The sequence below is a fragment of the Mustela nivalis genome, assembly GCF_964662115.1.
Source record: "Mustela nivalis genome assembly, chromosome: 16".
Lineage (NCBI taxonomy): Eukaryota > Metazoa > Chordata > Mammalia > Carnivora > Mustelidae > Mustela > Mustela nivalis.
The window spans coordinates 67,801,743-67,826,795 of NC_139035.1; the positions used below are offsets into that span (position 1 = coordinate 67,801,743).

General features: G+C 65.0%; 1 protein-coding gene across 4 annotated transcripts; it reads right to left on the reverse strand.

The window, feature by feature from the left end:
* Positions 1 to 555: 555 nt before the first annotated feature.
* Positions 556 to 24,322, reverse strand: EFNA3 (ephrin A3). Of its 4 annotated transcripts, XM_082703668.1 has the most exons (6): positions 23,540 to 24,322; positions 22,812 to 22,974; positions 3,028 to 3,341; positions 2,106 to 2,171; positions 1,847 to 1,924; positions 556 to 1,612 (listed from the first exon to the last, which is right to left on the reverse strand). In XM_082703668.1, exons 1-6 carry the CDS (start codon positions 23,571 to 23,573, stop codon positions 1,482 to 1,484), a joined length of 786 nt encoding a protein of 261 aa, XP_082559794.1. In that variant the 5' UTR covers positions 23,574 to 24,322; the 3' UTR covers positions 556 to 1,481. The 4 variants fall into 4 exon arrangements, with proteins under 4 accessions (XP_082559794.1, XP_082559792.1, XP_082559793.1 ...); XM_082703666.1 differs by lacking the exons at positions 22,812 to 22,974; positions 23,540 to 24,322 and adding an exon at positions 9,201 to 9,420; XM_082703665.1 differs by lacking the exons at positions 556 to 1,612; positions 1,847 to 1,924; positions 2,106 to 2,171; positions 3,028 to 3,341 and adding exons at positions 19,168 to 19,832; positions 20,146 to 20,214; positions 20,585 to 20,880.
* Positions 24,323 to 25,053: the final 731 nt, after the last annotated feature.

Consider the following 25,053-nt stretch of genomic DNA (forward strand, 5'->3'; position numbering starts at 1 on the left):
CTTCAAAAACTGTAATGCAGCCGGAAAGCGGCGGTGGTTTCTGCTGGTGACAGAGACACAGGTCCCCTGCTAACTGTTTTGGCTGGTTGCCCAAGTACAGAAGAGAATGCTTCATTCCGGTTACAAGGGAGTGAAAACAACGATGTGATTTTTTTCCCCGTCTGAGTTCGCAGCCTCCCTGAAGCCAAAGACCCCGATCAAGACCCTGAGTGCGGAGTGGGCGGGAAGCAAGGGGAAGCGTCCGGAGGTGAGCGCCCCCGCTGGCCCACACTTAGGGCGGCCCTGAGAGACATGGGGTCCAACTCAAGTTTCTGCGGAGAAATGTGGGTCTCTCAGAGGGTCAGTGATTTGCCCAAAGGCAGCCAGGCCGGGCTCTAACCCCAGGGGCCTCCCTGCACCCAGAGCTGCCTCCTAAGGGAGACCGGGCCACAGAGGAAGTTACTCGCTCCATCCTCTGGCCCCCGAGTCCGACCCCACCACCCCTGCCCCCCTGACCTGTGGGTTTAACCAGAGTCCAGTCGGGCGATGGTCCCTGAAATGACACACAGTTCGTTATTTTTATCTCCAGTTTATTTTTTTAGACTAAGAGCAGAGTATGAAAGTCACAGCCAAAGCACTTGAAAAAGGCCCGGAGGATGGGTAGGGCCACAGAGGGCGGGCAGGGCAAGGTCATGGGGTTTGGGTCCCGGCTCAGGGCTGGACGGGAGGGGGCGTTGTTGTCACACGGTCTCCAAAAGTGTCTGTGCGTTGCATAGGTCTTGTCTTCACAGAAGACACAAGAGGGGCCAGGGGGTCCCCCTGTGGGGGCCTAGCCTGGTGGGGAAGGGGTCTGAAGCTGGAAGGAGACGTCCAGGAAGGGTCAGGGAGTTAAGGAGGGGGAGGGAGTCTGTCCGTCTGTACATTATATATAGAGATATAGCGTCTGTACATGCCTGCTGGAACCCCGGTGCCCACCCCGTGTCACCCTTGTCCACCGCCCGCCCCCCCCAGGGGTGTCTACTTGTAAACTTGGATTCAATCCAAACCCCAGTCCTGGGCGCGGGAGTGGGAGGAGGAGGACGTGCTTATTGCTGTAAACAGGGGAGCGGGGCAGTGGGCCACCCCCTCGCCCATCTAGTCCCCTCCCTGTGTTCCGCCCCTAGAAGAGAATGACGGGGGGGTGCCTCCCACGCTGGGGTCTGCTCTCTCTGGGGCAAATTTGTCTCTGGTGGTGACAACAGGGGAGGGTACCAGGAGTCGGAGAAAGGTACCAGAGCCACAAGGCCACTCGGGACCCGTGGCTGTCCCTGCGTCTGGTCCACTACAGGGCCCTACGTGGGGAGAGAGGGGGCAAAGGGGGCGGGCCCAGATGTGTGGCGCAGACCGCACTGCCAGCCATCGGAGGAGGGGTCGAGGCCCCACAGCGAGGCTTCCCTGGGAGAGGCCCAAGTCTCCCTGCCCTTCCCCAGCCCCGCGTGTCCCCGCCAAGGGAGGGGGCAGAGCTAGGAAGCCAAGAGCGTCATGAGGAAGAAGGCGATGCCCACCGCCAGGGGCAGGTGCTCCCGCTTGGGGCTGGTCCCGCTGATGCTCTTCTCAAGCTTGGGCACCTGCGGACTCTCTCCCTCAAAGTCTTCTGTGGGCAGACGGACAGAGAGCGCGGTGAGGGCCGGGCTGCGCGCGCGGGCGGGGCACGCGGCGGCGGCGGCGGCGGCGGCGGGGCGGAGCCGGGACGTGGCCACCCACGGGGCCGGGCGGGGCGAGCGGGCGGGGCGAGCGGGCGGGCTGCGCCCCGGGAAGGCATGCGGGGCGAGCAGGCACGGGGCTGCGGTCCCAGCAGCGGCCCCCAGAGGGCGCTGCGCAGACTCACCCAGCACGTTGATCCTCACATGGGGGCCCATGGTGAACGGGGGGAGGGTGGGGGCCGGCTTCTGCCCGGAGTGCGGTGCTGCGGGGCGCGGTGCGGGTGGGAGAGAGGAGGGGAGCGTCAGGGCCAGGACCCCCCCACCCCGCCGCTACAGCTGGGGAGCGAGTCCCCGCTCGGGGGGGCCCCCCCGCCCCGCCCCCGGGAGCCCGGGAGCCCCGAAGCGGGAGGCGAGGGCGCGCTGGCGGCCGGCGGCGGCACTCACTGGCGGCGCAGCAGACGAACACCTTCATCCTCAGGCACTTCCAGTGCGGGCCGTGCGCGGGCGTGGCTGCGGGCGAGACTGGGCCTCAGCTGCGTCCGCCGCGTCCCGCCCCTCCGCGCCGCCCCCTGCCCGGCTCCCGGGCCCGCGGACGCGAGTCGCGTGGCTACGCCGCCGGCCCGGGCAGCCCCCGCGGTCCCAGCCCTCGAGAAGCCCCGACCCTGAGGTCTCAGTCCTGCGACGTCCCTCGGGGACGCGGGGACCCCGCGACCCAAACTTCGGGCCGCCCCCAACCCTCCCCGCGTCTCAGACGCCGCAGGAGCCGCAGCCTGCAGCCCGCCCGCCCCACGCGGCGTCCCGGGGTGTCTCGCGCCCCGCGACGCGGACCACGTGGCAGCCACGTGGCCCGCCCCGGCCCCTGCGGACCCCACGCCCTGGCCAGACGCTGACTCTCGCCTTTAGGCCCACCCCACCGCCCCAAATCCCTGACACTCGCCGTCAGGCCCAGGCCCACCCCACTAATCCCGGGCCCTGCCGACCGCCCCCCCACCCCCGGCCGGACTGACACTCGCCGTCAGGCCCACACCCCTACATACCTGGCCCCTGGGGACCTCATCCCAAGGCCCTCACGCACTTTTTCCCCGCCCTGCCCAGCCCGGCCCCGCGAGCTCCCCGAGCCCCCGGCCCCAGGGCCCCACCCCCTGGGCATCTCCCAGACCCTTTCCTTACGCCCCTCCCCCGGATTCCACCCCTTGGTCGTCTCCCAGGTCCGCTCTCTAGGCTCCGCCCCTGGCCACACCCCCTGGCCGGCTCCCAGGCCCTCTTTAGGCCCCGCCCTGGCCCCACCCCCTGGCCCACCCCGACACCGCCGGCCCCGCCCCGGCCCGCCGGCCCCGCCCCCGGCCCCGCCCCGGCCGTCACTCACAGATGTAGTAGTACTCCTGGCCGGCGTGGAACTCGTAGCCCAGCGAGAAGGCGCTGTAGCGCTGGAACTTCTCCGAGAACTTGATGGGGCTGTGCGGGGCGTGCGGGCGGTTGCACTCCCAGCGCTTGAAGCCTTGGCTGGCGTTGCAGGTGCGGTAGCCGGCGCGGCTCACCATGTACAGCACGTACTGCTCCGCCCCGCCCCCGGGGCCCGGGCCCGCCCCGGGGCCCACCCCCGAGCTGTTGTAGTGGGGGCAGTAAATATCCAGATAATCGTTCACGTTCACCTGCACCGTGTAGCCCTCTCGCCGCAGGCTGCGGGGGAGAGGAAGCGGGTCAGAGCGAAGAAACCCCACGCCAACCCCCGTCCCACGCCGCCGCTCGGCACAGCTTCCCTCGGGCCTTCGCAGCCTCTCGGCGTTTCTCCGGAGCCGCCTCTCTTCTCAGCGCCTGTCCCCGTCCCCAGGGCCCTAGCGCCACCAGGCCCCCGGCAGCTGCCCACGCCCACGCCTCGTGCTCCTCCTCCTCCTCCCGGCGGCCGCCAGAGGGCAGCAACGGCGCAGGGAAGCCCGGCCTGCCTCCAACAGCGGAGGGGGACGTGCGCTTTGGTTGCCACAGAAACGGCGCAGGCCCCAGCGACTCCCAGACCCCGGCCCGGATTTCCTCCGCCCATCCCCCACAATCCTCCACTGCGGTGGGGGGGGGGGGCAGTGGTCGGGGACTGGAAGGGAAGGGGGGAGTGGGAGGGATCCCTTCCCAGAGATGCGCACCTCTCCCGCATGCTTCCCTGCCGTGGCCAGCGCACCCCCGAGGCCAGTGGCCAGGACCTGACCTCACAGACGCAGGTGTGGACGCTTCGCGCATATGCACGCCTAAGTGCCGTGGCGCGCACACAGACACGCGCACCGTCCGCGCGGGAGGCACACACCTGGGGGAGCCAGGCTGCCTGTGTGTTGGACTCGCACGCAGGACTGGTTGACCTCAGACATCTCAAGCTCTCTTCCTGCGCCCACCCTCCCCACCCCTGCGCCCCCCCCCCCCCCCCCACACACACACACACACACACGAGGCGCACATGCCCTCTCTGCGCCATTCCTGGCAATCAAGGTCCCCAGTAACTGAGACAACAGAGCTGGGAGCAGGGGCTCAACAGCAAGCCCCACGCGGTAGCATGCCCGCCGGCCCAAACTTCCATCTCTCCACACCGTCCTCCTCAACCACCGGCCCTGAGTGGTGCTCGGCGGAGAAGTGGGCAGAGTGCCCCGGCAAGATGGCTGAGCCCCCTACTTCCTTGATTCTTCTATGGGGACAGGAGCAGACGCTGGGTTCCTCGTAATCCCCACCTGCCTTGCCAGCCGTCATCAAAGTGTTGGTCTTAATGCCCTGGGTGGGGGTGCAGGGATGGGAAAAACATGCGAATGGAGAAAGAAACTCAAGAGAAGTAGGGGGAAGTTTCCCCAAATTTCTTTAGGGTAGGAATCCACACATCCCTCCAGGGAGAGGAGAACATGGTGGACACAGAAGGCCCGGACCACTTGGCAGCCTGTCATACCACAGGGGTCTCTCAGTCCTGGGAACTCCCTGAGGGGAGGGACTGGCTCCTCTGGTCACCAAGCACCTCCCAGTTCCACAAATAGTCATTAGATCCATTAGGGAAACAAGCTTGAGGCCTCTGAATCGGGCGGAGCTTTGAGGGTCCCTCCCCACCCAACCAGACTTGCTGGGCCTGGCCTGTGCCACCCCCTCCCCAAGCGCTCCCTTCCAAGCCTGGCAGGGAGCAGAGAGATGAGAGCTGGTGCCTGGGCACCTCAGTGGGAATGGGCACAGCCTTCTTGAGTCATCAGGAATGCCACCAGTCCCACCTGGTTCCCACGGGAGTGATGGGTCACTTAGGCCCCTCCCTGGCCCTGGCACTCAGGTGGGCAGGAGTCTCGGCCTGGGGCACTGGGAGCAGGAAAACGGGTTAGACCAGGCCGAGTTCCTGGCGCCACCTGGGTTTGCCTCTCTATCCCCAGCTTCCAAGTCTACTGTTCCTCCCCCATAGGCTTTGAGGAGAGGACCACCAGTGATAGGGGGCTGGGCCCAAAGCCACAGCCCAGCCACCCTGGGACTTCTGTCCTTGAGCCTCACCTAGGTTTCCAGCCCTGCTGTGAAAGGACCCTTCCCTGGGACCCTGCCCATCTCCCCCTAGAACACAGCCTATCCCAGGAAGGAGTAAACCAAAGCCAGGGTCACTGGGACAGGTGACCTCAGTTTCCTCGACAGGGCGGAGACTGGCCTTACAGAGAGGCCTGTGGGTGAGCCCCAGTGAAGAGAAGCCATCTTCTACCTCTCCCTGGGCTGGGTGGCAGGAGGAGTCCCTGAAATGCCCCCCAAGCTGGGCATGTGGGAGGAAGTGCGGCTTGTGGCATGGCTGTGGGCAACTGGAGTCTGGCGGGCAGGGGACTGGGTGTCCCCAGTCACAACTCCTGCGAGACCCCGGTGAGGTGTCTCCTAGGCTCGGGCACTGTCAATGAATCTGTCATCCTCCCCGCCCCAGCAGTGCCACTAGGCCACACGCAATGGCCTGTGGCTCACTCCCTCTCTAGGGCTACAGCTCCCCATCCGCGGGGGGTGTGGGAGGCACCTGGGGGCTGGGGTGTGACTGCCCCTCCGAACGGTTCTCTATTCTTCCTCCCCTCCTGGCCTCCACGTCTCTCACAGAAAGGCAAGTGTTGACACACCCCACCAGGAGGGGGTGCACCCTCACCCCGTTATTTCGTCTCTCGGGCTCTCACCGCCTCCGGGGCGCATTCCGACCCTTCTCCGTCACTCCTTCAGTGCCCCGCCGGCTCGCGCCTGGGGGGGTGGGCGGCGGGGGAGCAGGGAAGGAGCAAACCTCTCCCCGCGGGGCAATTAGGGGCAGGTAAACAGGGTGCCTAACAAGACCAGGGAGTAGAGAAGGCATCCCGAGGGGCCCTGCACTTGCTTAATCCCTGCCCCCACCCCTAGAAGCCGGGATGCGGAGGAGCGATGGCAAGACACCGACCCGGGCTCCCTCCCCTCTGGCGCGCGGCCCCGAGGCGGCGCGCCGCTCGCTCCAGCAGGCGAGGCCGGACCTCGTGCGCGCGGCGTGGGGCCCGCGCGCCCGGCTGGCGGTGGGTGGGTGGCGGGAACGTTCGCGGGGCGGCGCGTGCACGCGGACACCCCCGCACCTCTCGGGGCGCTCCCGGCGCCCCGCCCCGCTGGGTCTCGCCGGCCCCGGCCCGGGCCCGGGCCCGGGCTTCTCCCGCCGGCGTCGCGTGGGGGAGAGGCAGCGCGCCCCACGTCCCCGCCCCCTCCCTGCGACAGCGGCGGGCGGCGGCGGAGGTTTATTGATCTGCAGCGGCGGCGAGGAGCGAGAGACCCGCCGAGAGCGAGCCACGAGCGGAGTGAGAGCAGGCGCGCGCGGCCGGAGGGGAGGCTACCAGACCCGGGTCCCCGAGAGGGGACAGGGCGAGACAGCGAAAGAGGGGGGCCCCGAATCGGAGAGAGAGAGGACCGGAATGGGAACGGAGGGAGGTGGGGAGAAAGGGAGAGAGGAGGGGGCCGAGCGCGGGGGCCCCCAGACAGCGGAGCCGAGCCGGCTGTCGGGGGCGGGCAAGGGGGTGCGGGCAGAGCCTTGGCGGCTGGGAGGACGCGCGCAGGGAAAGACCAGCGGAACCTAGTACAGCCTCAATAAACCTTTGCTGAATGAACGCGTGAAAGAGCGAGACCAGCCGCAGAAACGTCTCCGAGAGACAGAGGTAGGGAGCCGGCTGGAGAAGATGCCGCCGACGCTCCCCGAGTTAGGGGTGAATAACAGCGCCTTGCTCCCTTCTGCAAAGCAAGGAAGCACAGGGCCGGGGGGCATGCGTGTGGCCATCAGCCGGTCCTCCCAGCCCCACCCCCAATTCAATTCCGGGCTCAGGGGACCCCTCCGTCGACCTCACATTTTCCTCCTTTCCTCCAGGATGGTACCCCCCATCCCTAGTCCGGCCAGGTTGGGAACTGGTCTCTCCAATTACAGCGGATCAGACGGAGGGCCCGAGTGGGGGGGTGACGCGGGGCGAGATCACGACCGCTGTGCGGGGCACTGCCCCCAGGTCTGTCAAAGGAGGCCTCTGCACGTGTCCCACCAGCACCCTCCCACGTGACCCCGGGAGGCGGGGTCGCAAGACCCTCTCCACGTGACCCCAAGGGGCAGAGACCCTCAGCACGTGACAGGGGGTGGGAGCCGGGCGCCCTGCTCACGTGACGGGGGGAGGGGGCGCGGGAGCCTGTGGCTCGGCCCGGCCCCGCCCCCAGCTCCCTGGCCCTCTCCACTCCCGGCTCCGGAGCACGTCGCTCTCACGATTTATGGGGCCGCGGCTGCCGCAGTGAGGGAGCCGGGGAGCCCGGGCGCAGCGGCAACAAAGGCCGAGGAAGCGAGGCGGGGGCGGCGGCGTCCTCCCAGCCGGGTGCGCGCCCCCTCCCACCTCTGCCGGTCCAGACCTGCGGGGGAGCGGGGAAGACAGAAAGGAGGCTCCCGGAACCGGGCTCCGCCACCCCCTCCCAGGGCTTTCACCTGAGCCCAGGTGTATGCGGGGGAGGGGAACCTGATCAACAACATCCCCCCCACCCTCAGGCCGTTCCCGCATACCCCCGGCTCCGGCGTCCCCTAAGAACGCGGGGTTGCCCAGAGGGTGATGGGAACCTGGGACCCCTCACCTGCGTACTCTCCACTCCCCGCCAGACTCTAGCGGGGAGGGGGGAGGCGGACGTGTGAGTCTGGGGGAGGGGGACGAGCTAGATAGAGCGGGGAGTCAGCCCCCAGCACCCCCCGGAGTTCTTCGAGTCCCGCTCCCGGGGTGGGGGGAGGGGCCTCATCCCCACCCCCGAGGTTTCCATGGGAAGCGAGAGGGGGGCGTCGTTGGCTCATCCCCACCCCCAGTCTGACACTCGGGCGCGAGCAGGGAGAGAGGGGGAGGCGCGGAGCCCCAAACAACAAAGAGCGGAGCGGCGAGCGGCAGCCCCTCCCCCGGGAGGCTGGGGGTCGCGGCCGCCCGGTCCTCCCGGCCCCCTCCCCTGGGGCCTCTCCAGTTGCTCCCGAGTCGCCCCCCAGGGTGGGGAGCCAGAGGCAGTGCCGCCGCCGCCGCCTGGGCAGGTGTGACAGTGACCCCCGCGTCCCTAGGGATGCCCCCAACACACAGACACACACGGAGGCACGGCGGGGAGAAGACAAGGGCAGCGAGGACTGAGCAGATTGAGGACCCGGCCCCGCAGCCGGCACCCAGCCGCCGCGCCACACACCCCGGGAAACCACACGGCCGCCCTGACACCCGCCCAGACCGCGGCGGCGCCGGCAGCCACCCCAGCCCAGACGCGGCCGGCCACGCGGACAGCGACCGCAGCCCCCTCCCCGCCCCGCCGCCCGCTCCCACCCCCAGACGATCGCCGACGCAGACACACAAATCACACACTCAGACACACACGCACACTGACAGCCGCGCACGCCCGCTCACACTTGGAGCCACACGCCGTCCCCAGGCCGGGCGTGTGTGTGCGTGTGTGACACGCCGACATCTGCCTGCCTCTCTCCGGTTCGCCGGTGGCCCACGTTCCCATCCCCGCCTAGCAGCACCTCCAGGACCCCAGCCGCGGCGACCCAGCCCCGGCTCACCCGCGCCTGGCGTTTCCCCACAACCAGGGCAGGCCATTCGGCTACGTTCTGAGGAGGCGCCGGGTCGGACTCCCTGCCCTGACCCGGACCCCACTTTTAAAAGCGGGAGTCCTAGACAGAACCCCTCGAAAGCCTCAGCGCTGAAAACAGGTCATCCCTGGCCGCCCCCCCCCCCGTGTGATGGCCCAGCACGGCTGAAGGGGGCGAAGGTGGGGGACTGTGGAGGGGCGCTCGTCCAGCGGCGGGCGCGGAGAGAGGGCAAGGCGGGGTGCGGTGTCCCCGAGCAGCCTCCTCCGCACGGCCCAAGTCCTCCTTCCGAGACCTCAACAGCCCCTTTCAGACCACCCCCCCGCGAGTTTCACAGCCGCCCACAGAGTGTGCCCCTCTTCCTCGTTCCCAGCCCCCAGCCGTGCCTCCCAGGACCCCCACCCCCGGTGCCCTCAGGACTTCCCGGGCCCACCGGCTCCCCCCCTCGCAGACGCGGGACGCTCTGGGCTCCCCGGGCCCCGACTCACTGCTGGTTGGAGCTGTTCCAGTATACCGCATGCCGGTTTCCCAGCGCCCCCCCGGGCCCCTGGGCCAGCAGCGGCAGCAGCGGCACGGGCACGAGCAGCAGCAGCAGCAGCAGCGGAGCCGCCGCCATCCCCGGAGCCGCCGCCGCCGCCGCCCCCCCGACTGAGCCCCGCGCTCCCGGCTTCTCGCCTCCCAGCTCCCTGCTGCCGCCGCCGCCGCCGCCGCTGCCGCCGCCGCCGCCGCCGCCGGCCCCCAAGCCTTAGGCCACGCCCCCAGCCCTTCCCTCCGCCCTCCGGGCGCGCCCCCGAAGCCCCGCCCCAGGCGCGCTCCCGCCTGACCCGGCCCCGCCCCGCTCGGACCCGGAGCGCGCGGCGCTGGGGAGATGGGGACCGCGCTGCCCCGTCGGGAACGACCGGCGCGCGCCTCCTCGCTCCCTCTTAGGTTTACTTTTTGCGCGGGTCTCTGGCCTTCTGCTGCCCAGTCTCGAGCTCCCCGGAGAAGGACTAGGGGGGCCCAGACCAGGGTCTCCATCTTCTGGGAGCACATCCCCCCGGGGGATGGGGCGAGGGAGATTCGGAAATGAGCTGGGCGTCCAGGACAGCTTCATCAGTAGAACGAGGCCCCTTCCCACCCCTTCCTTCTGAGCAGTCCGCCCTCCGCTGGGCCCATGGCCTTCTTCCCGAGTGAAGGAGGAGGCCGCTGGGCGGCAGGGCGGAGAGGCCGCAGTGGGCACCAGGGGCGTGAAAGCCACGACCTGAAGCCCCCAGCGCCACACGAAGCTTGTTTGTCTTGGAGGAGGGAGAGGGGCTTGGGCCTTAGAATGTCCCTAGTGCGTGTTCTGGAAAGGCCCAGAGGGGCGTCCCTCAGCTTGCTTGCCACCGGACGCTCTCACTGACATTGTTCCCACAGTGACGCCCAAGCACAGACGTCGCACACACACATTCGCCAGAACAGAGAGACACAGCCCTGGACACGGACGTTTACACACACGCATGCCCTAGCCGACACTCACACCAGCAGAGATCCGCAGACACACGGACCGTGGGAGCACACCCCAGACCGTGCCCAGGCAGGGATGTGCGCACAGGCCCACGGGCGCCCGGAAAGCCGCCGCTCCTTGCTCTCCTCAGGTCCCTTCTTTGCCCAGGAAGTAAACGTTGAGGGAAAGGGTCTGGGATCCAGACATAGGGGGTGCCCAGCCGTCATCTCTTCTCTCTTGGAGAGGCTCGGACGGGAGTGACCGGGTCTCAGACCAGGTTCCCACAGTCCACACCTCAGCGACCTGCGCCCAGGGAGACGGTTGTGATGCTCTTTTCTCCTTTACTTCAGGAGGGAAGGCAGGCAGACCCCTCCATCTGCTGGTTCTTGGCGGGGCAGGGGTCCCCACACAAGTCAGCCTCAGGGGCTGCGGTGGGGGTGGGGGGACAGTGCCATCCGGCACGGGCCTCGTGCCCAGCTTCTGCCAGGCAAAAGCAGTCTCCATCCTCCCGCAGCTCCCCTCCACCCCAGGAGATCTCCTCTCCCTTCTCGGGAGCCAGAAAATAAATTGGGCCCCTTGGGGTGGGAATGGGGGACTTTGCAAACAGCTCTCTCTTTCCCCAGACTCTGCACCCCCAGGGAGATTTGTTTCTCCCGAATGATGCTAACATGCTCTACTCCAGGTACCCCAGGTCCCAGCCTCCTCCTCCGCCCCCCACGCTCCCTGTGGGGCCAAGGGAGGCTTCTCTTTGTAGGGCCCACAGTGGGCAGAGGGCTGCCCATTTATGTATGGATGGAAGCTTGCTGGTTTGGTCTAGGAGTTCAGATTTCATTTTATTTATTTTTTTAAGATTTTATTTATTTATTTGACAGAGATCACAAGGAGGCAGAGCAGCAAGCAGAGAGAGAGGGGGAAGCAGGCTCCCCGCTAAGTAGAGAGCCAGATGCGGGGCTCGATCCCAGGACCCTGAGATCATGACCTGAGCCAAAGGCAAAGGCTCAACCCACTGAGCCACCCAGGCGCCCGCAGATTTCATTTTAGAAGCCTTAAATCCCTCTTTGTAGAATCTGGGCCCCACTTATGGATGTGACTGGTTTTCGAGATCAGACGAGATCGGGCGCGTTCAGGGTGGTATGGCCGTAGACTGTGAGTGTTTTTCTACAGCACTCAGATACTCTTGTCTAGAAACAAGAATTCCCATACCCACTCCCCATAACTGACCCTTTCTCCTTAGACTCTGGAGCCCTTTCCCTAGGATTTAAGCAGGTCTGTTGGGTTTTTAAGCTCTGAGACACTCTCTATAGAGCCCAGGGCCTGTCCATGGGATCTGGTGCTCTATGTGGACCTCTGGCCAAATCAGTCTCTGACTGATGTGGGCTTTTGTGTGTTTTAGGATAAGTACTCTCTATGTGGACCCAGTCTTTGGGGTGCTTCTCTTTGTAAGTAGTGCCTCCGTGTTGTTTCCTTCAGCAGGAGGTGGCCCTGTGTGTCTCCCTACCTTGGTGAAGGAGTTTGAGGTAATGGCGCCTTTACCTGCTCCACGGGTGACTCCTTTGTGCCACACACAAGTTGCTTGACTAAGTAGGGTGACATGGGGTATGGCCTTCCAGTCCAGCTGTGGTGCCTGGATGCCTCTCTGGGGACTGGGTCTCTGGGTGTATGATCACGGCCATTGTCTGCACAACTGGGATCTGATCTGAAGCCTAGGCCTCTTTTTGTGGCATCTGGGTCCTCAGTGGGTTCTAGGCCTCTGTGTAGAACTGTCACTCAACTTTTTCTCAACGGTGACCCACAGTTAAATGTTTGTTTATTTGTTCATATGTATTTATTTTTTTAAAATATCTTATTTGTTTAATTCACAGGCAGAGGTCACAAGCAGGCAGAGAGATGGGGGGGGGCAGGCTCCCTGCTGAGCAGAGAGCCCGATGCGGGACTCGATCCCAGGACCCTGAGACCATGACCTGAGCTGAAGGCAGACGCTTAAGGACTCAGCCATCTAGGTGCCCCAAGATGTATATATATTTTAAAAAGGTTTATTTATTCCTTCCATGAGAGAGTGAGAACAAGCAGGAGTGGAGGAGGTGAAAGAGAGAATCTCCAGCAGAGACCCCGACGCAGGGCTCGATCCCACAACCCTGAGGTCATGACCTGAGCTGAAAGCAAGAGTCAGACCCTGGGGGGCTCCACCGGTTGGGCATCAGCTTCTCTCTCCCTCTGCATGCCGCTCCCCCTTTGTGTGCCTCTCTCTGTGTGAAATAAATAAATAAAACCTAAAAACTTTAAAAACCTAAAAAAAACCCCCCTAAAACCTAAAAAAAAAAAGAGTGGGACACTTAACCGGCAGAGCCACCCAGGCGCTCCAAGATGTTTCCCCAGAGAGCACACACGTGTGCGCACACACACTCACATGTACCCAGAACAGTAATGGTCATGACACAATAGCCTTACTACAGAGGACACACTCAGATTTTTCTTCTCTTCTAGTCTTAAAATTTCTTTAAAATAAGAAGGTGGCCCATAAAATGGAGACCCATAAAATGTATTCGTGATTTCACCACCCCATAGGCTCATAAGTCGTGGTTTGGCTGTGGCATCTAAGGCCTGGGCCCGGATGGACACCAGAGCGAGGCCTCTGGTGGGGGGGGTCCTCTCCCGGGGCCGGCCCTCCCTCTAGGGCCTCAGGCCTCTTCTCTCTTACCTGTGGGTTCTGCCTGCCTCTCCCTCTGGCCCTCAGTCTCGCCGGTGCTCCTCTGGTTGCCATGCTTTCTCCAGGGACACAGAATTCAGACCCTTGGGAGCCCTGTGACATGGTGCCACAGGCCCACCTGTCTTCCCTGGGCCGCGGAAGCAGGGAGCGGACCAGGTAGGGGACAGAGGGAGTACTCAGGCCCTGTGGCCCAAGGCGGCTCCCAGGACATCAGGTGGCAAACCCAGAGCTGAGATGTATTCAATAAATCATGGAGGCTGGGGCCTGGGGGAGGGGAGTCCAGCAGGGAAGGAGGCCGCGGATAAACAATTCATTGAACAAACAAGCAAGGGGCCTGCGAGAGGGAGGCCTGGGCACGCGTGTGCGCGGGGGAGGCAGCCACCTGCTCCAAGGGAACCGTTCCCAGGCTCCGCACCTTGCCCAGGGGCCCATGCGAGTGGCCCGCAGCGGGCCGGTGGTCAGGAGGGTCCTGGTGTGGAGACCCGAGTGCTGAGGACCAGGGCGATGCGTGTGTCTGCCGACTCTGCCGTGTTGTCCGCAGGGCTGTGCGACATGCAGTGTCCTGAGTTGTCGTGGAGCCACACACACACACGCACACACGCCTGCCCTGGGACGCATGCACCGCTGTGTGTCCAGGACGCAGGAAACCAGGATGCTAGGCTCGGTGGGCTGGTTGGGGGCAGGGGGACGGGGAGAGCCTCCGACTCTCGTCACCATCCTCGTCACACCCTGCTTCCTCTTACGAACCCCGCAAGCTGCCCCGCCTGAAGTGTGGGGGCATCTCTGGGCTGCTGTGAGAGGTGCGTGTGGGTCCTCTGCACGTGCTTCCAGAAAAGCCGAGAGGGAGGTTGTGTGGCTTAGCAGGGGCAGGAGGGGCTGGGGGTTGAATTCTAGTTCCGCCACTCATTGGCTCTTCAGGTCACTGCCCTTGTGACTGCCTCCTCATCTGTAAAGCAGGGAGAACAGCACCCTTCTCCAGGAGCTGCCTGGGACCCGTGTCCCAGAAGCACTTGGCACAGTGCTTAGGACCCATGATTTCATGCGGGCCTCATCACTAGTTATTTATTTATTCATTTATTTGACAGACAGAGATCACAAGCAGGCAGAGAGGCAGCAGAGAGAGAGAGAGGAGGAAGCAGGCTCCCTGCTGAGCAGAGAGCCCGATGCGGGACTCGATCCCTGGGATCATGACCTGAGCCGAAGGCAGAGGCTTTAACCCACTGAGCCACCCAGGCGCCTTGTTTATTTATTTTTAAGGATTGTATTTATTTATTTGAGAGAGAGAGAGAGAGAATACGGTGGAGGGGAGGGGCAGAAGGAGAGAGAGAGAAACAGGCTCCCTGCTGAGTAGGGCCCAGTGGGTGCTGCGAGGCGCCATCTCAGGATCCCCGAACCGTGACCCCAGCTGAAGACAGATGCCCAACCCACTGAGCCACCTAGGTGCCCCATTTGTTTACTTATTTATTTAAAAGATTTTATTTAGCAGAGACAGCGAGAGAGGGAACAGAAAGGGAAGTAGGGGAGGGGAAGCAGACCCCCGCTGAGCAGGGAGCCTGATGCGGGGCTCCGTCCCAGGACCCCGAGGTCGTGACCTGAGCTGAAGGCAGACACTAAACCACCGAGCCACCCAGGCGCCCATTTATTTATTTATTTTTAAAGACTTTATTTTTGAGTAATCTCCACATCCAGCATAATGGGGCTTGAACTCCCAACCATGAGACTCACAGGCCCCACCTCCACCTCCGCTGACAGAGCTAGCAGGGCGTCCCCAACACCATTATTAGGAAGGGGTCCTCTCCTGAGGTCTGCCCACTGGGACTAGCCCTGGACTCGCTTTTCCATTCCTTCTCCTGCTCGCCAAGCTTCTCCATACAGCTGACGGGACAGAGCCGCTGTCGGGAGTGAGGTGGGGCAGGAAACAGTTCGATGGACTCAGGGAAGGGGCAATTTCAGCCCCAACCAGGAAGTCCCTATCCTTGACGGTGTGGACGGCGGGGTCTCTGACCTCTGACCTCGGCGGGGTCTCTGACCTCCGCACACTGCAGTCTCCTAACCGCTAACACTCCGCCTGCATCCAGACTGTTGCCTTTCCCGCCACCAAGACACCAAGATTGAGCTTTCAAGCCAGTGGCTTCAAGGAGAGGGGACGGGGCAGAGGTCTGAGCAGCTACCCCCGCCCCGCCCCGCCTCGCCTCATAGCCAGGACTCTAGCCCCCACCTTCTGCTTAACGGTTAAGAGGCTCCCTGGCCACGATTACTATGTCTGGGAGAAACCCAGAGAAGTGGCTCCCTAGAGTTGGGGGGGGCCCAGGCTGCAGGGAGCCTCCAAGGGCGGGGTGGAATACAGGGCGGGTCCCCTCCCTCGTAGGCTCCGGCATTCCCCAGCCCTCCGGAGTCCTCTGGAAGGGATCTGCAGGAGAGAGCCAGCAGACAGGTCTGAGCTGGCCTGCTCCTCCGCAGACAGAACAGGTTGGGGGAGGGGGCTAGTTGGGGGGAGCGGTGACTCTAAACCCCCTTATTGTCTCCTCTGGGGAGCCGGGGCCAGAGGGGACTATGGCTTGGGCACACCCTGCCACAGCCGGGGGCCCAGCCCTATGCCTCCCTTGGCCAGCCGCTGCCAACTGGGGAGCCAAGAGTCTGGGCCCCCAAGTGGAGCCGGTGCCTGCCCACCCCTTCCCAGAGAGCCCTTCTCTCTGCTCCCCTCCCCTGGGCTGGGCAGGTCCAGGCTAATCTGCACAGAGCCTCACAGCAAACATTGATCTGTAATAGAACCACAGTGTGTGTTCAGGAGAAGGGACTCCAGACAATGCGAGATCCAGACAGCAGCCATACCCACTCACGTACGTACAGACGGGAGCGCAAACACAGCCCGACCACGGGCCCACACTGAGCCACATGCACAGGCACTACCCGGTCTGCGCACCCTGTCCCTGCCCTCAACTTTGTCCTTCAAGCGCAAGTTTCCTCCCACAGCCCGTGCCCCCTTAGAACTTTCTACATAGCTCTAGAGTAGCCTTCGCACTTGGCATTATAATCATTTGCTGGCCACTCTGCCTTCCCGAGTAATCTGCAGATTCCTTAGGGGAAAGGACCTTGTCTGATGCAAGTGCTTACCCCTGCACGCAGCAGGCAGCCTGGTGTTGAGTTAGGAGGAACAGGTAAGCTGATTCAAATCATTGTTGGATTGATACACAGAGAAAGAGGTGCCCTCAGACGGGGCAGGGGGACACCCATGTCTAGAGACCCTTGAAGCACACAGGACGATCAGGGCTGCTGCTCCCACCCCTAGAGCCCCACTACCTCTCAGCTTCTTCAAAGGGCCTCCCTCTTGGTGCAGTGGGAGACCACGAATCTGAGCTTCCCCTGAGGGCTGGCAGGCAAGCTAAGGGTTAATGACACCTCATTAGTATTTAATTGGAGGAAGGAAGCTGGCCTGGCACCAGACAGGTGGGCAGGCATCGCTGGGCTCCAGCACCCTGCCAGGCATGTGGGTGATTTGGCCCTGGAGACCCTCAACCCCGGCCCGGGGCACCGCCCCCCACCATTGCTTTGCCAATTTCATCTCTAGCCAGTACAGGCCAGCCCTCCCCATCTGTCAACAACATCCAGAGGGAGAGGCAGACCTCTCCTTTCTGCTTCAGCAGGGCTGCGCCCCCTCCCACTGGAGGAGACACCGGGGAGCTAGAAGAGGGGTGGGGTCAGGAATGGGGAAAGGAGAGAGAAATTACGGAGCTGCTAAAGGATACAGTCGGATACAGACAAGCGACAGGGCTGGGGATGTGGAGATGTCTGCTCAATTTGACCTTAAATGAAGAGAATGCAAATGAGATGCAGACGATATGCAGAAGACCAGGAGGATGTCAGAATTAGCATTCCGCTTGGCACCCAGGACCCCAAGGCTGTTGCCAGGACTCCTCCCCTAACCTTCCTGGGGTAAGCGGCACTGACCATTACTTGCAGTGAGAAAAGGACCTCGAGAATGACAAGAGCTTGGTTGGGCAAGGGCTGCGGGGACCTGGGAAACTGAGCTCCACCCCAGCTTCCCCACCCCCAACCCAACCTGCGCCCCCGCCCCCAGATGCCACTGGAGCTTCAAGCAGGACCACTCTCCTCTCCAGGTTACTGGGGTGGCACCCTTCCTTCGGGTTGTCCCCACCTCCAGGCCTGAACCAATGGGCATCACCAATTATGACCTCATGCCCCAGGCGGGGGACTCAACTGGCTGTTGGAAGCCTGAGCGGCCCAGTCCAAGTGCGTCACTGCTGGGAATCCCCCCCACCCCACGACCCCAGCTGCGGTAGCCTGCTGAGAGCAGGCCGAGCTGGAGCTCACGATTTGATGAATGAATGAATAAGCAAAGGAAGGAAAGACAAGAAAAGAGGGAGGGGTCACATAGAAAGACCAAAACTTCAGGGTTTAGCTTCTAGGAAAAGGGTGATTTGCAACCCTGCAAAGTGTGGGGCAGGACCCGGGTCACCCGCACAGTCTGCCAGGCTCTTGGGACGACGAGACAGAGTGAGGCAAAGATGACCAGTTTTCACATCTGCTGGGGAGAGACTAGGGCGGGCCCAGCGAATTGAGGGCCCCACCCTGGGCCGTCTAGCGCCGCTGAGTTTAGGGGAGATCGGTGCCGCCCCAAAACTCATAGGCCTGCCCAGCCTCCAGGAACCGCGCCCCGGAACGCGCCTGGAGGCCTTCTCATGGGGTCCGGCCCAGTCGCGGAAGGCCGCCCGGCACCTTCAGCCTGCCTCGGCCCCGGGGAGCAGACCTGGCCCTCTACAGGGCGCGCCCCGGGGTTGGCCGGGCTGAATGCGCAGGGCCAGGCATGAGAAAAGGGCGGGCTGGCGGGTCGCCAAAGTCCAGCCGCCCAGGCGTCCGCGTAGACACCTGCCGGGAGCCGGCGGCCGGCGAGGGCCCCTCCGCGGGCCCGCCCCCTCCTGCTCCGCACACTGGGCGCGACGACCGGCTGGGGGGCCGAGGGAGGTGTGGGGCCGCTGGCCGCGGGGTGACACCTGCACGGTCCTCAGTGGAGGGCGGGGGCTAGTCGCCCGTCGCCCCCGCGCGCCCCGCCTACGGCTGGGGGAGGGGAAGCCTGCAGGGCCCCGTTTCCGCGGCGACAGACTGACGCCCCCCCCTCCTGCAGGGCAGGAGAGACGCGACTCGAACCCAGGCCCTGAAGCCGGGCCGGAGCTCCTCCTCCAGCACCGACGCCCCCGCCCGTGCGCTAAGCAGCGCGGGGGGCAGGGGCGATGCCGAGGGCGCGGACGAGCCCAGCCGCAGGCACGTGCACCTCGAGACGAGGCGTTCCCGGGACGCGGCCTCGAATGGGGGGAGGGGGCGACGGGCGTCTGCCCCGCCCGCCGCGCCGCCCTCCAGCCCTCCGGCGAGCGGGGTCGGAGCGGGGTGTGAAGGGCTGGGGGAGGGGCCCGCGATGCCCGGAGTTCCGGCGTCTGTCAGTCTCCCGCCCCCCCCCCCGCGGGGCGCCCCCCGCCCCGGCCCGCCCCCCGCGTGTTCACACGCCGCCTCTCGCTGCCGCAGCCCGGCCGAGCTAATCACAACATCCACCTATCGATCGCTGGCCCGCTGCCAGGCGGGCCGGCTCGGTGCCAGGGGAGGCTGCGGGGCACCGGGGCGGGCGGAGCCCAGCTGCGGGGGAAGGGGCACCCCCTCGCCCTGGCTCCACCCAAGACACCGTTCGGAAAGAGGGCTCGGGTTGGGCTTGGGGTTGGGGGGATCAGAGGCTCGCGGCCCGAGGTGGGACAGAGTGTGCGGCTGGGAGCAAAGGGGGCCTCCCTTCTCGGCCCCACCCCCTCCTCCTTATAAAAGCGGAGAACAAAGAAGCCGCTGGGGAAGGAAGCTTTGATCTGACCCCACCTTCCCAGTTCTAGGCCAGGCACAGCCCAGACTGCCCTTGGGGAGGGGGAGGGATGCCCAGCTCAGGGACCCGGGCATTCTGAAACTCGGGTGCCCTCTCTCTAAAAGCCTCAGCTTTTGCCCCAGCGCCCGGCTTGGTGCTACCAGATTTGGGCTGTGCCCCAGGTGGGTGGGCTGTCAGGAGCCTGTGCCCCCTTGGTGGCACAGGAAGCCGGCTCAGGAGGTGGGAGAGGGTCCAAGCGCCACAGATGCTGCTGGCACCCACCTCACAGTGCCCAGAGGGGCACCCCCAGCGGCCTGGAGTGGACGGCCTGCGTGCAGCTGGCACGGAGGGCGGGCCAAGTGAAGCCAGAGCAGAGGCCACAGGGAGTCCTGGTGTCAAGGAAGGACCCAGAGGGTGGGGCGGGGGGACAGCAACCGAAAGTCAGGTGGTTTATTGAGGGCTTGGTCCAGACACTTATAAAAATACAAACTGGCATGATATTCAACCTCATAGCAAGTCCGTCTTCACAGAAGACAAATGAGTGACCACCTGGGGAGGGGAGAGCGCTGCCCCAGGGAAGAGGCCCCCAGGGTGCTGGGCACAGACGGCAGGCTGGCCACGACCTCCTCCTTGCCCTGATCTGGCAATCCACCTGTCCCCAGGTCTTCGGTTTTGGCCCCAAAAGACTTAAGGATTCAGCCCCACCAAATCCCAGTCTTTCTGGGGGGACAGGATGAGAAATCAAAGCAGCTGACAGCCCGCGTTTGTCCTGCTTGGGGCTCCAGGGCGCCAGGGGCTGTGTGCAGCACCCCCTTGGCAACTCTTCAGCCTGTGGGAAGGGGCCAGCCCCTGGAAGGGTCACCACAGACCCTCCGACCTCCCCATCACTCTTCCACTGGTCTGTCTGGTGGGATGCTCCAGCGGCAGGGGTGTAGCAGGACGGGTCTGCTTGGCTCAGAGAACTCGCAAGAGACGCAGAATCGGAAGCAGCAACAGCAGCAAGAGACAGAGGGGGCTGAGAGCGCCTCCTCCTTGCCACCCTGAGGTGCCGCTCTCTCCAGGGCTGCCGACAGGGTGGGCGGACTCCGACTCTGTGAGGGAGGGGCAGCGCTGAGGGACCCCCGCCTCAGCAGCCCCTTCGGGCCCTGCCCTGGACTCTTCACGCCCGGCCCGGTTCGGCAGAGGCCTTGAAGGATACCGCGCTGGAGATGCCCTTTTCTTGGCCCAGCATACAGGGCTGGAATGGAAGCTCCCAGAAAGATACAGGGGGAGCAGAAGCCATAGCTAAAGGCCCCTCCTGGACCCCTCAGGGTCTGATGCTCCGAGTCTCTCCCCGAGGCCTCCCTCACTCCAAGGGCCCCACACCCGCCAGAAGGGCTGCTCCCTGCACCCCAAGCCACTTACTGCTCTCCCGGCAGCAGACGGACACCTGGAGCCTCAAGCACTTGCCAGAACTGTCCGGAGCCGGAACCGCTGGGTGGTGGGGGGTCGAGAGGAAGAAGTCAGCACCGGCTGGTTTCCTCGCCGCAGACCCCTCCGGACCCTTCCGACTCCTCTGCTCTGCTTCCCTGGAAAGCCTCCCCTTCCTTCCGGGCCACACCCTGGTGCCAGGCCTTGGCCGGGCCCCACCTCATGTCCCCGGGCTCCTCTTGCTTTCTCCTCCTCTCTGCACACTCTCCTAGATGGCCCCCTACTCAGGATTACACTTGGGTCCCCCCATCTTCCCTCCCAGGCCCCTCCTTTCCCCCCACCTCAGGTTCTCCACCTGGACCTGTGGCAGGGGTAGGACACCCCCCTCCTCCCCCGCCGCCCCCCAGACAGCCGGGGAGCCCCCCTCACTCACAGATGTAATAGTAGGTTTCTCCAGGCAGGAACTCGAAGCCAAGGGAGAAGGGTGTAAAGCGCTGAATCTTCTCAGAGAACCGAACAGGGCCAAAGGGAGCGAAGGGGAGGGCGCACTCCCAGCGCTTGAAGGCGCCCGGGCCCTGGGCCTGGCAGGCCTCATAGCCTGTGCGGTCCACCATGTATAAAGCAAAGGTCTCGGGGCCGTCAGGGGGCCCTGGCCCCTCGTAGTGCGGGCAGAAGATGTCTAGGTAATCGTTGAGGTCCAGCTCCACCACGGCGTCTCCTCCAAGAAGCCTGCGGGCGGAAGGCCAGCGTGGGCCGAAGGCACGTGGTACCGCTCACGGGGGCCGGGAGGGTCCCAGGGGCCAGGGCTGGCCTCTCCCCCAGCCACTGGAGAGGGAGCAGCTCGGCAAGGCCGGAGTCTCTCGGCCTGACAGCTCGGAAGAGACAGAGTCAGGAAACAGGTGGGAGAGGAGAAGGGGGCCGAACTGACCACAGGGGCCAGGACCGTGCGGCTCAAGTCCGAGCCGGCCACTCTGCGCGCCTAAGCGCAGGCTGGAGCTGTGACCCGTGCACCAGCCCCGGGCCCGATGCAGGGCCTGGCCCAGCCCCGTGGACTCGGTGAGTATCAGGTGTGTGGCCGCTGGGAAGACGCTGGGGCACAGAGGTGAGGGGTACAAATCTGGGCCCGCAGCACAGTTACGGCCGCAGAGATGGCCGCCAGCAACAGAATCTGCGTCAGACAGGCCGAGAGAGGAAGACTGCCTTCTGGATCTCAGTGCGACACCGAGAAGGCCACGGTAGAAGGAAGGAAGGGGGGTAGGGAGTAGATGGGGGGAGGCCCCTCCAGATATCAGCTCACCTTTGGCCCACTCAGGACTGCCTTCACTACCTCTTGGGAGCTGCCTGTGGGGGCCGGGACAGGAGAGAGGGGCAGGCTGTCGGACAGCACTCTACACCAGATGAAAGGCCTCTAACTATCATAGGGTGGTCTAAGGACCAGCTGCGTCTGGGGGCTAGTCAGAAATGCTGATTCCTGGGCTCAGCTGGGATCGACCGAACCCAGGCGGGGCCTCGCTGTGATTTGCTGCACAGCATCTTCCACGCCTGGGCAAGTGTCCTGCTCGCAGGCTCAACAGATATCTGCAGACTGGATGGCCGAGCCAGAAACCTCAGGGTTGGGGGCTAGGAAGCTGCATTTCTAACAAGTTCTCAGAGTGATTCAGAGGCACTGGTCTGGAACAGAGAGAGGGCTTTGGAACTAGGAGGACAATAGCTCTTATCACGTGGTGCCGGTGTCCCAAGGACCTGTCCTGATACCCGCCCTCCCCGGGGGGTCTCTGGGCTCCCAGAGGCAGGAGCAGAGGTCTCATCTGTCTGTAGCCAGGATCCTAGCACACGTCCTGCGTAACAACTGTTGGGGAGTGAACAAATGAACAGAGTCACAGATTGTCTCAAGTAGAAAATCAGAAAGGCAAACAGATGGAGAAAGCAGACAGACAGGGAGAACTGGGGAGGAAAATGAAAACAGTCAAAAAATACTGAGGTTCAAAGGCTGGGGAGAAAGAGAGAATAATTTGTATCTGCACAGCCTGCACTCCTTTCGCACACGTGACCTCGCTCAGCCCGCCTGATTTCCCAGGGTGCCAGGTGTTATTAGCCCATTTTACAGATGAGATAACTGAGGTTAGGGAGTCAAACGACTTGCCCGAAGGTGATTCCGCTGGAAGGGCAGGGCCGAGACTGGACAGAAATAGAAGGGCCCAGAATGACGGAGATCAACGCAGAGATAGCGAGCGAGCGCAGGAGGCCAAGGCAGCAGGAGAGCAAACCTCGCTCTTTCGCCGGAGCGAAGCCCCCTCCCTCGCTCTCCAGAACGCCCGCCCCAGCTCGGCCGGAGGTGGGGGGGGACACAGCCGCCGGGAAGGGAGAAGCGAGGGGGCGGGGCTCGGAGCGCCGGCCTGGGGGCCCCCCGGCACCCGGCTCCGAGATCCCACCGCCCGCCTCCGGAGCTAGGGTCCTCCGCCCGCCCCCCAACACGTGCGGGCGGGGGGAGCCCCGGGCGCGCCTCGCCCCTCCCCTCCCCCTCCCCCGCCGGCTCAAACAAAGGAGCCCCGGCGCGCGGCCGGGCGCAGGCGGCGCCGCGCACAGTGCGAGAGTGGGGCGCGCGCCCGGCGCGGGAGCGCGCAGGCCCGGGCCGCCGTCCCCGGGTTCGGCCCGACTACCTGGGGTTACTGGAGTTCCAGTAGACGGCGTGGCGGAGGCCGGAGCCCCCTCGCAGCGGGGAGCTGAGGAGCGCGGCCCAGAGGACAGTCCGCAGCAGGGGCAGCAGCCGCATCGCCCCCGGGGTCCGCTCTGGTCTGGTCCGGCCGGTCCCGGCCCGCTTCGCTGCCGCGGCGAGAAAGGTACAAAGTGGAGGGGGGGGGTGGGGGGGTGCGGAACTGGGGGTGGGGCGCCGAGACTCGCAGGCCACGCCCCCGGTAACTTTCCACCAATGGGGGCGTGCCCCCGCCTCTCCACTCGGAGCCGACTCCTGTTAACCCTCTGTGCGCCGAGGCGCACGTCAGGCTCGCCACGCTCCCCCCGGGGCTGCCCCGCGTCGCGAGGGGGCGGCACGGGCGGCGCAGTCCACTGTCTGGGAGTCCGTCTCGGGGGAGGTCGCGTCTTGCGCGTCCGCGCTAGTACCGGGCAGGCAGGAGGCCTTATTACTTGAGACTGGAAGATTGAAACCGGGGCACACCGCCTTCGGCCAGAAAGAGGAAGAGGTGCGGCGCGGCGAGGGTCCGCGGAGCCCGTCCCGCGCCACCTTAGCTTATCGCCCCTTTTGCCCACCCAGGGATAGCGCGAGTGGAAGGGACAGATCGCCTCCTGGGATCCCCCCACCCCTTACGGAGCCTCAGTGGTGAGCTCGTGCCCACCTGGGGGCCGGCGCCTGCCCCTTTCCGCCCCGCACCTTCTCTCCGGGCTGGGGGCCCACGCGGCCCCATTCCCGAAGTCGAAGTGATGAGGTGTTTGCGGCCGGTACAAAGCACCTTTGTTCCCAAGCCCTCAGGTGGGGCAGGGGAGGGGGCGGAGGCAGGTGCACGGCCTTGGGATCGTGGGAGCCGCCGCCCCGCTCCGCCCCGGCTCCGGGGCTCCGTGAACACCAGCCGGATCCACTTTCCCAGCCACGGGCCGGAGGGTGGGGACGGCGCGTCCGGCAGCTGGGCCGGCTGGGCGGAGGGGGGCGCCGCCTCTGGGGGCCGCGCACACGGGGGCGAGGACTTGGCGACCGGGGGGTGGCACGGGGTTTGACAGCGCCCTGGGGTACTGGGTTGCGCAGTCGTCCCGGACGGGGCAGAAACCGGCCGCGAGCGTCCCGCGCACACACGCGCGGACGCGGCCTGGGACCCTCGCCCGAGGCGGCAGCGCCTCCTGGCGGCCACACCTGGAACCGCAGCGGGGCGACGCGGCCCGCCCGGAGTGGACAAAGTCCAAGCGCGCTCCCCAGACGTCGCGTTTATTGCACCCGAACAGGGACAGGCTGTGCGCGCCTCCGTCGGCTCCGTCCGGCGCCCGCTCCCTCCCGCCCCAGCTCCAGCTGCGCGCGCGGGTCCCGAGCGTGCTGCCCCGCGGCGCGTGGGGTGCCCGGGGTCTTCAGGTGCCTGCTCCGCCGTGTCCAGCCTCTGGCTCCTTCCGTCATCGTGGGGGACTCCAGGGGCCAGTTTGCCTCTCGAAGTCCTAAGTCCGGGTGGCGGGCAACCTCAGCAGAGGTCAGAGGTAGAGCGAGGACGCTGCTGGGGGCGGCGGCGCCGGCCTGGGGTGCGGGAAATCGAGAAAAAGTTCAGAGGTCCCCTTTCCCCAAACCGCCGGTGCTGTGCAGGCGTCACCCGCACCCCTCCTCGCCTACCTGGACGGTACCACTAGGGGCGGGACTCCAGCTCCTGGGCCGGGCAGGTCACCCGAAGGGCGCTGGCCCTGGGGGTTGGCAGGCAGTGGCTTCCTCGGGGGTGGGGGCTTGGCAGGCCCCTGAGAGTGAGAGAGAACACGCGATCTGGCTTGGGAGGGGGTGTCGTGTTGCCCACCCCTGTTGCTGGGGAGTACCAGTCTGTGGGGCTGGCCCCAGAGGTCACCTTTGTTCCGAACCAACTTGTCACCTTTAACGGACACCAGGGTACGGGCCCTCAGGTTCAGAGGGGGCATCTCACCATCTCACTATTAGCAGCACAGCCCTGGGAGGGGGAGAGGCTGCGCCCTTCTCGCCCCACACTGTTACCTTCTGGCGCCTCACCGCTGGGTCAGCGGGCAGAGGGCGGGTGGGGGGATTGGGCCGGTCAGCCAGCTCAGCCTGGACAGAGAGAGGGGCAGCGCTGTGGGAGCACAGCCGGGGGCACAGGGGCGTGCAGTGGTTTTCTCCGGGGGGTTCAGTTCAACATGCAAAGTCAGCCGGGGGCAAGCGAGGATGGGGACATGCGCAGCGCAGGAAGG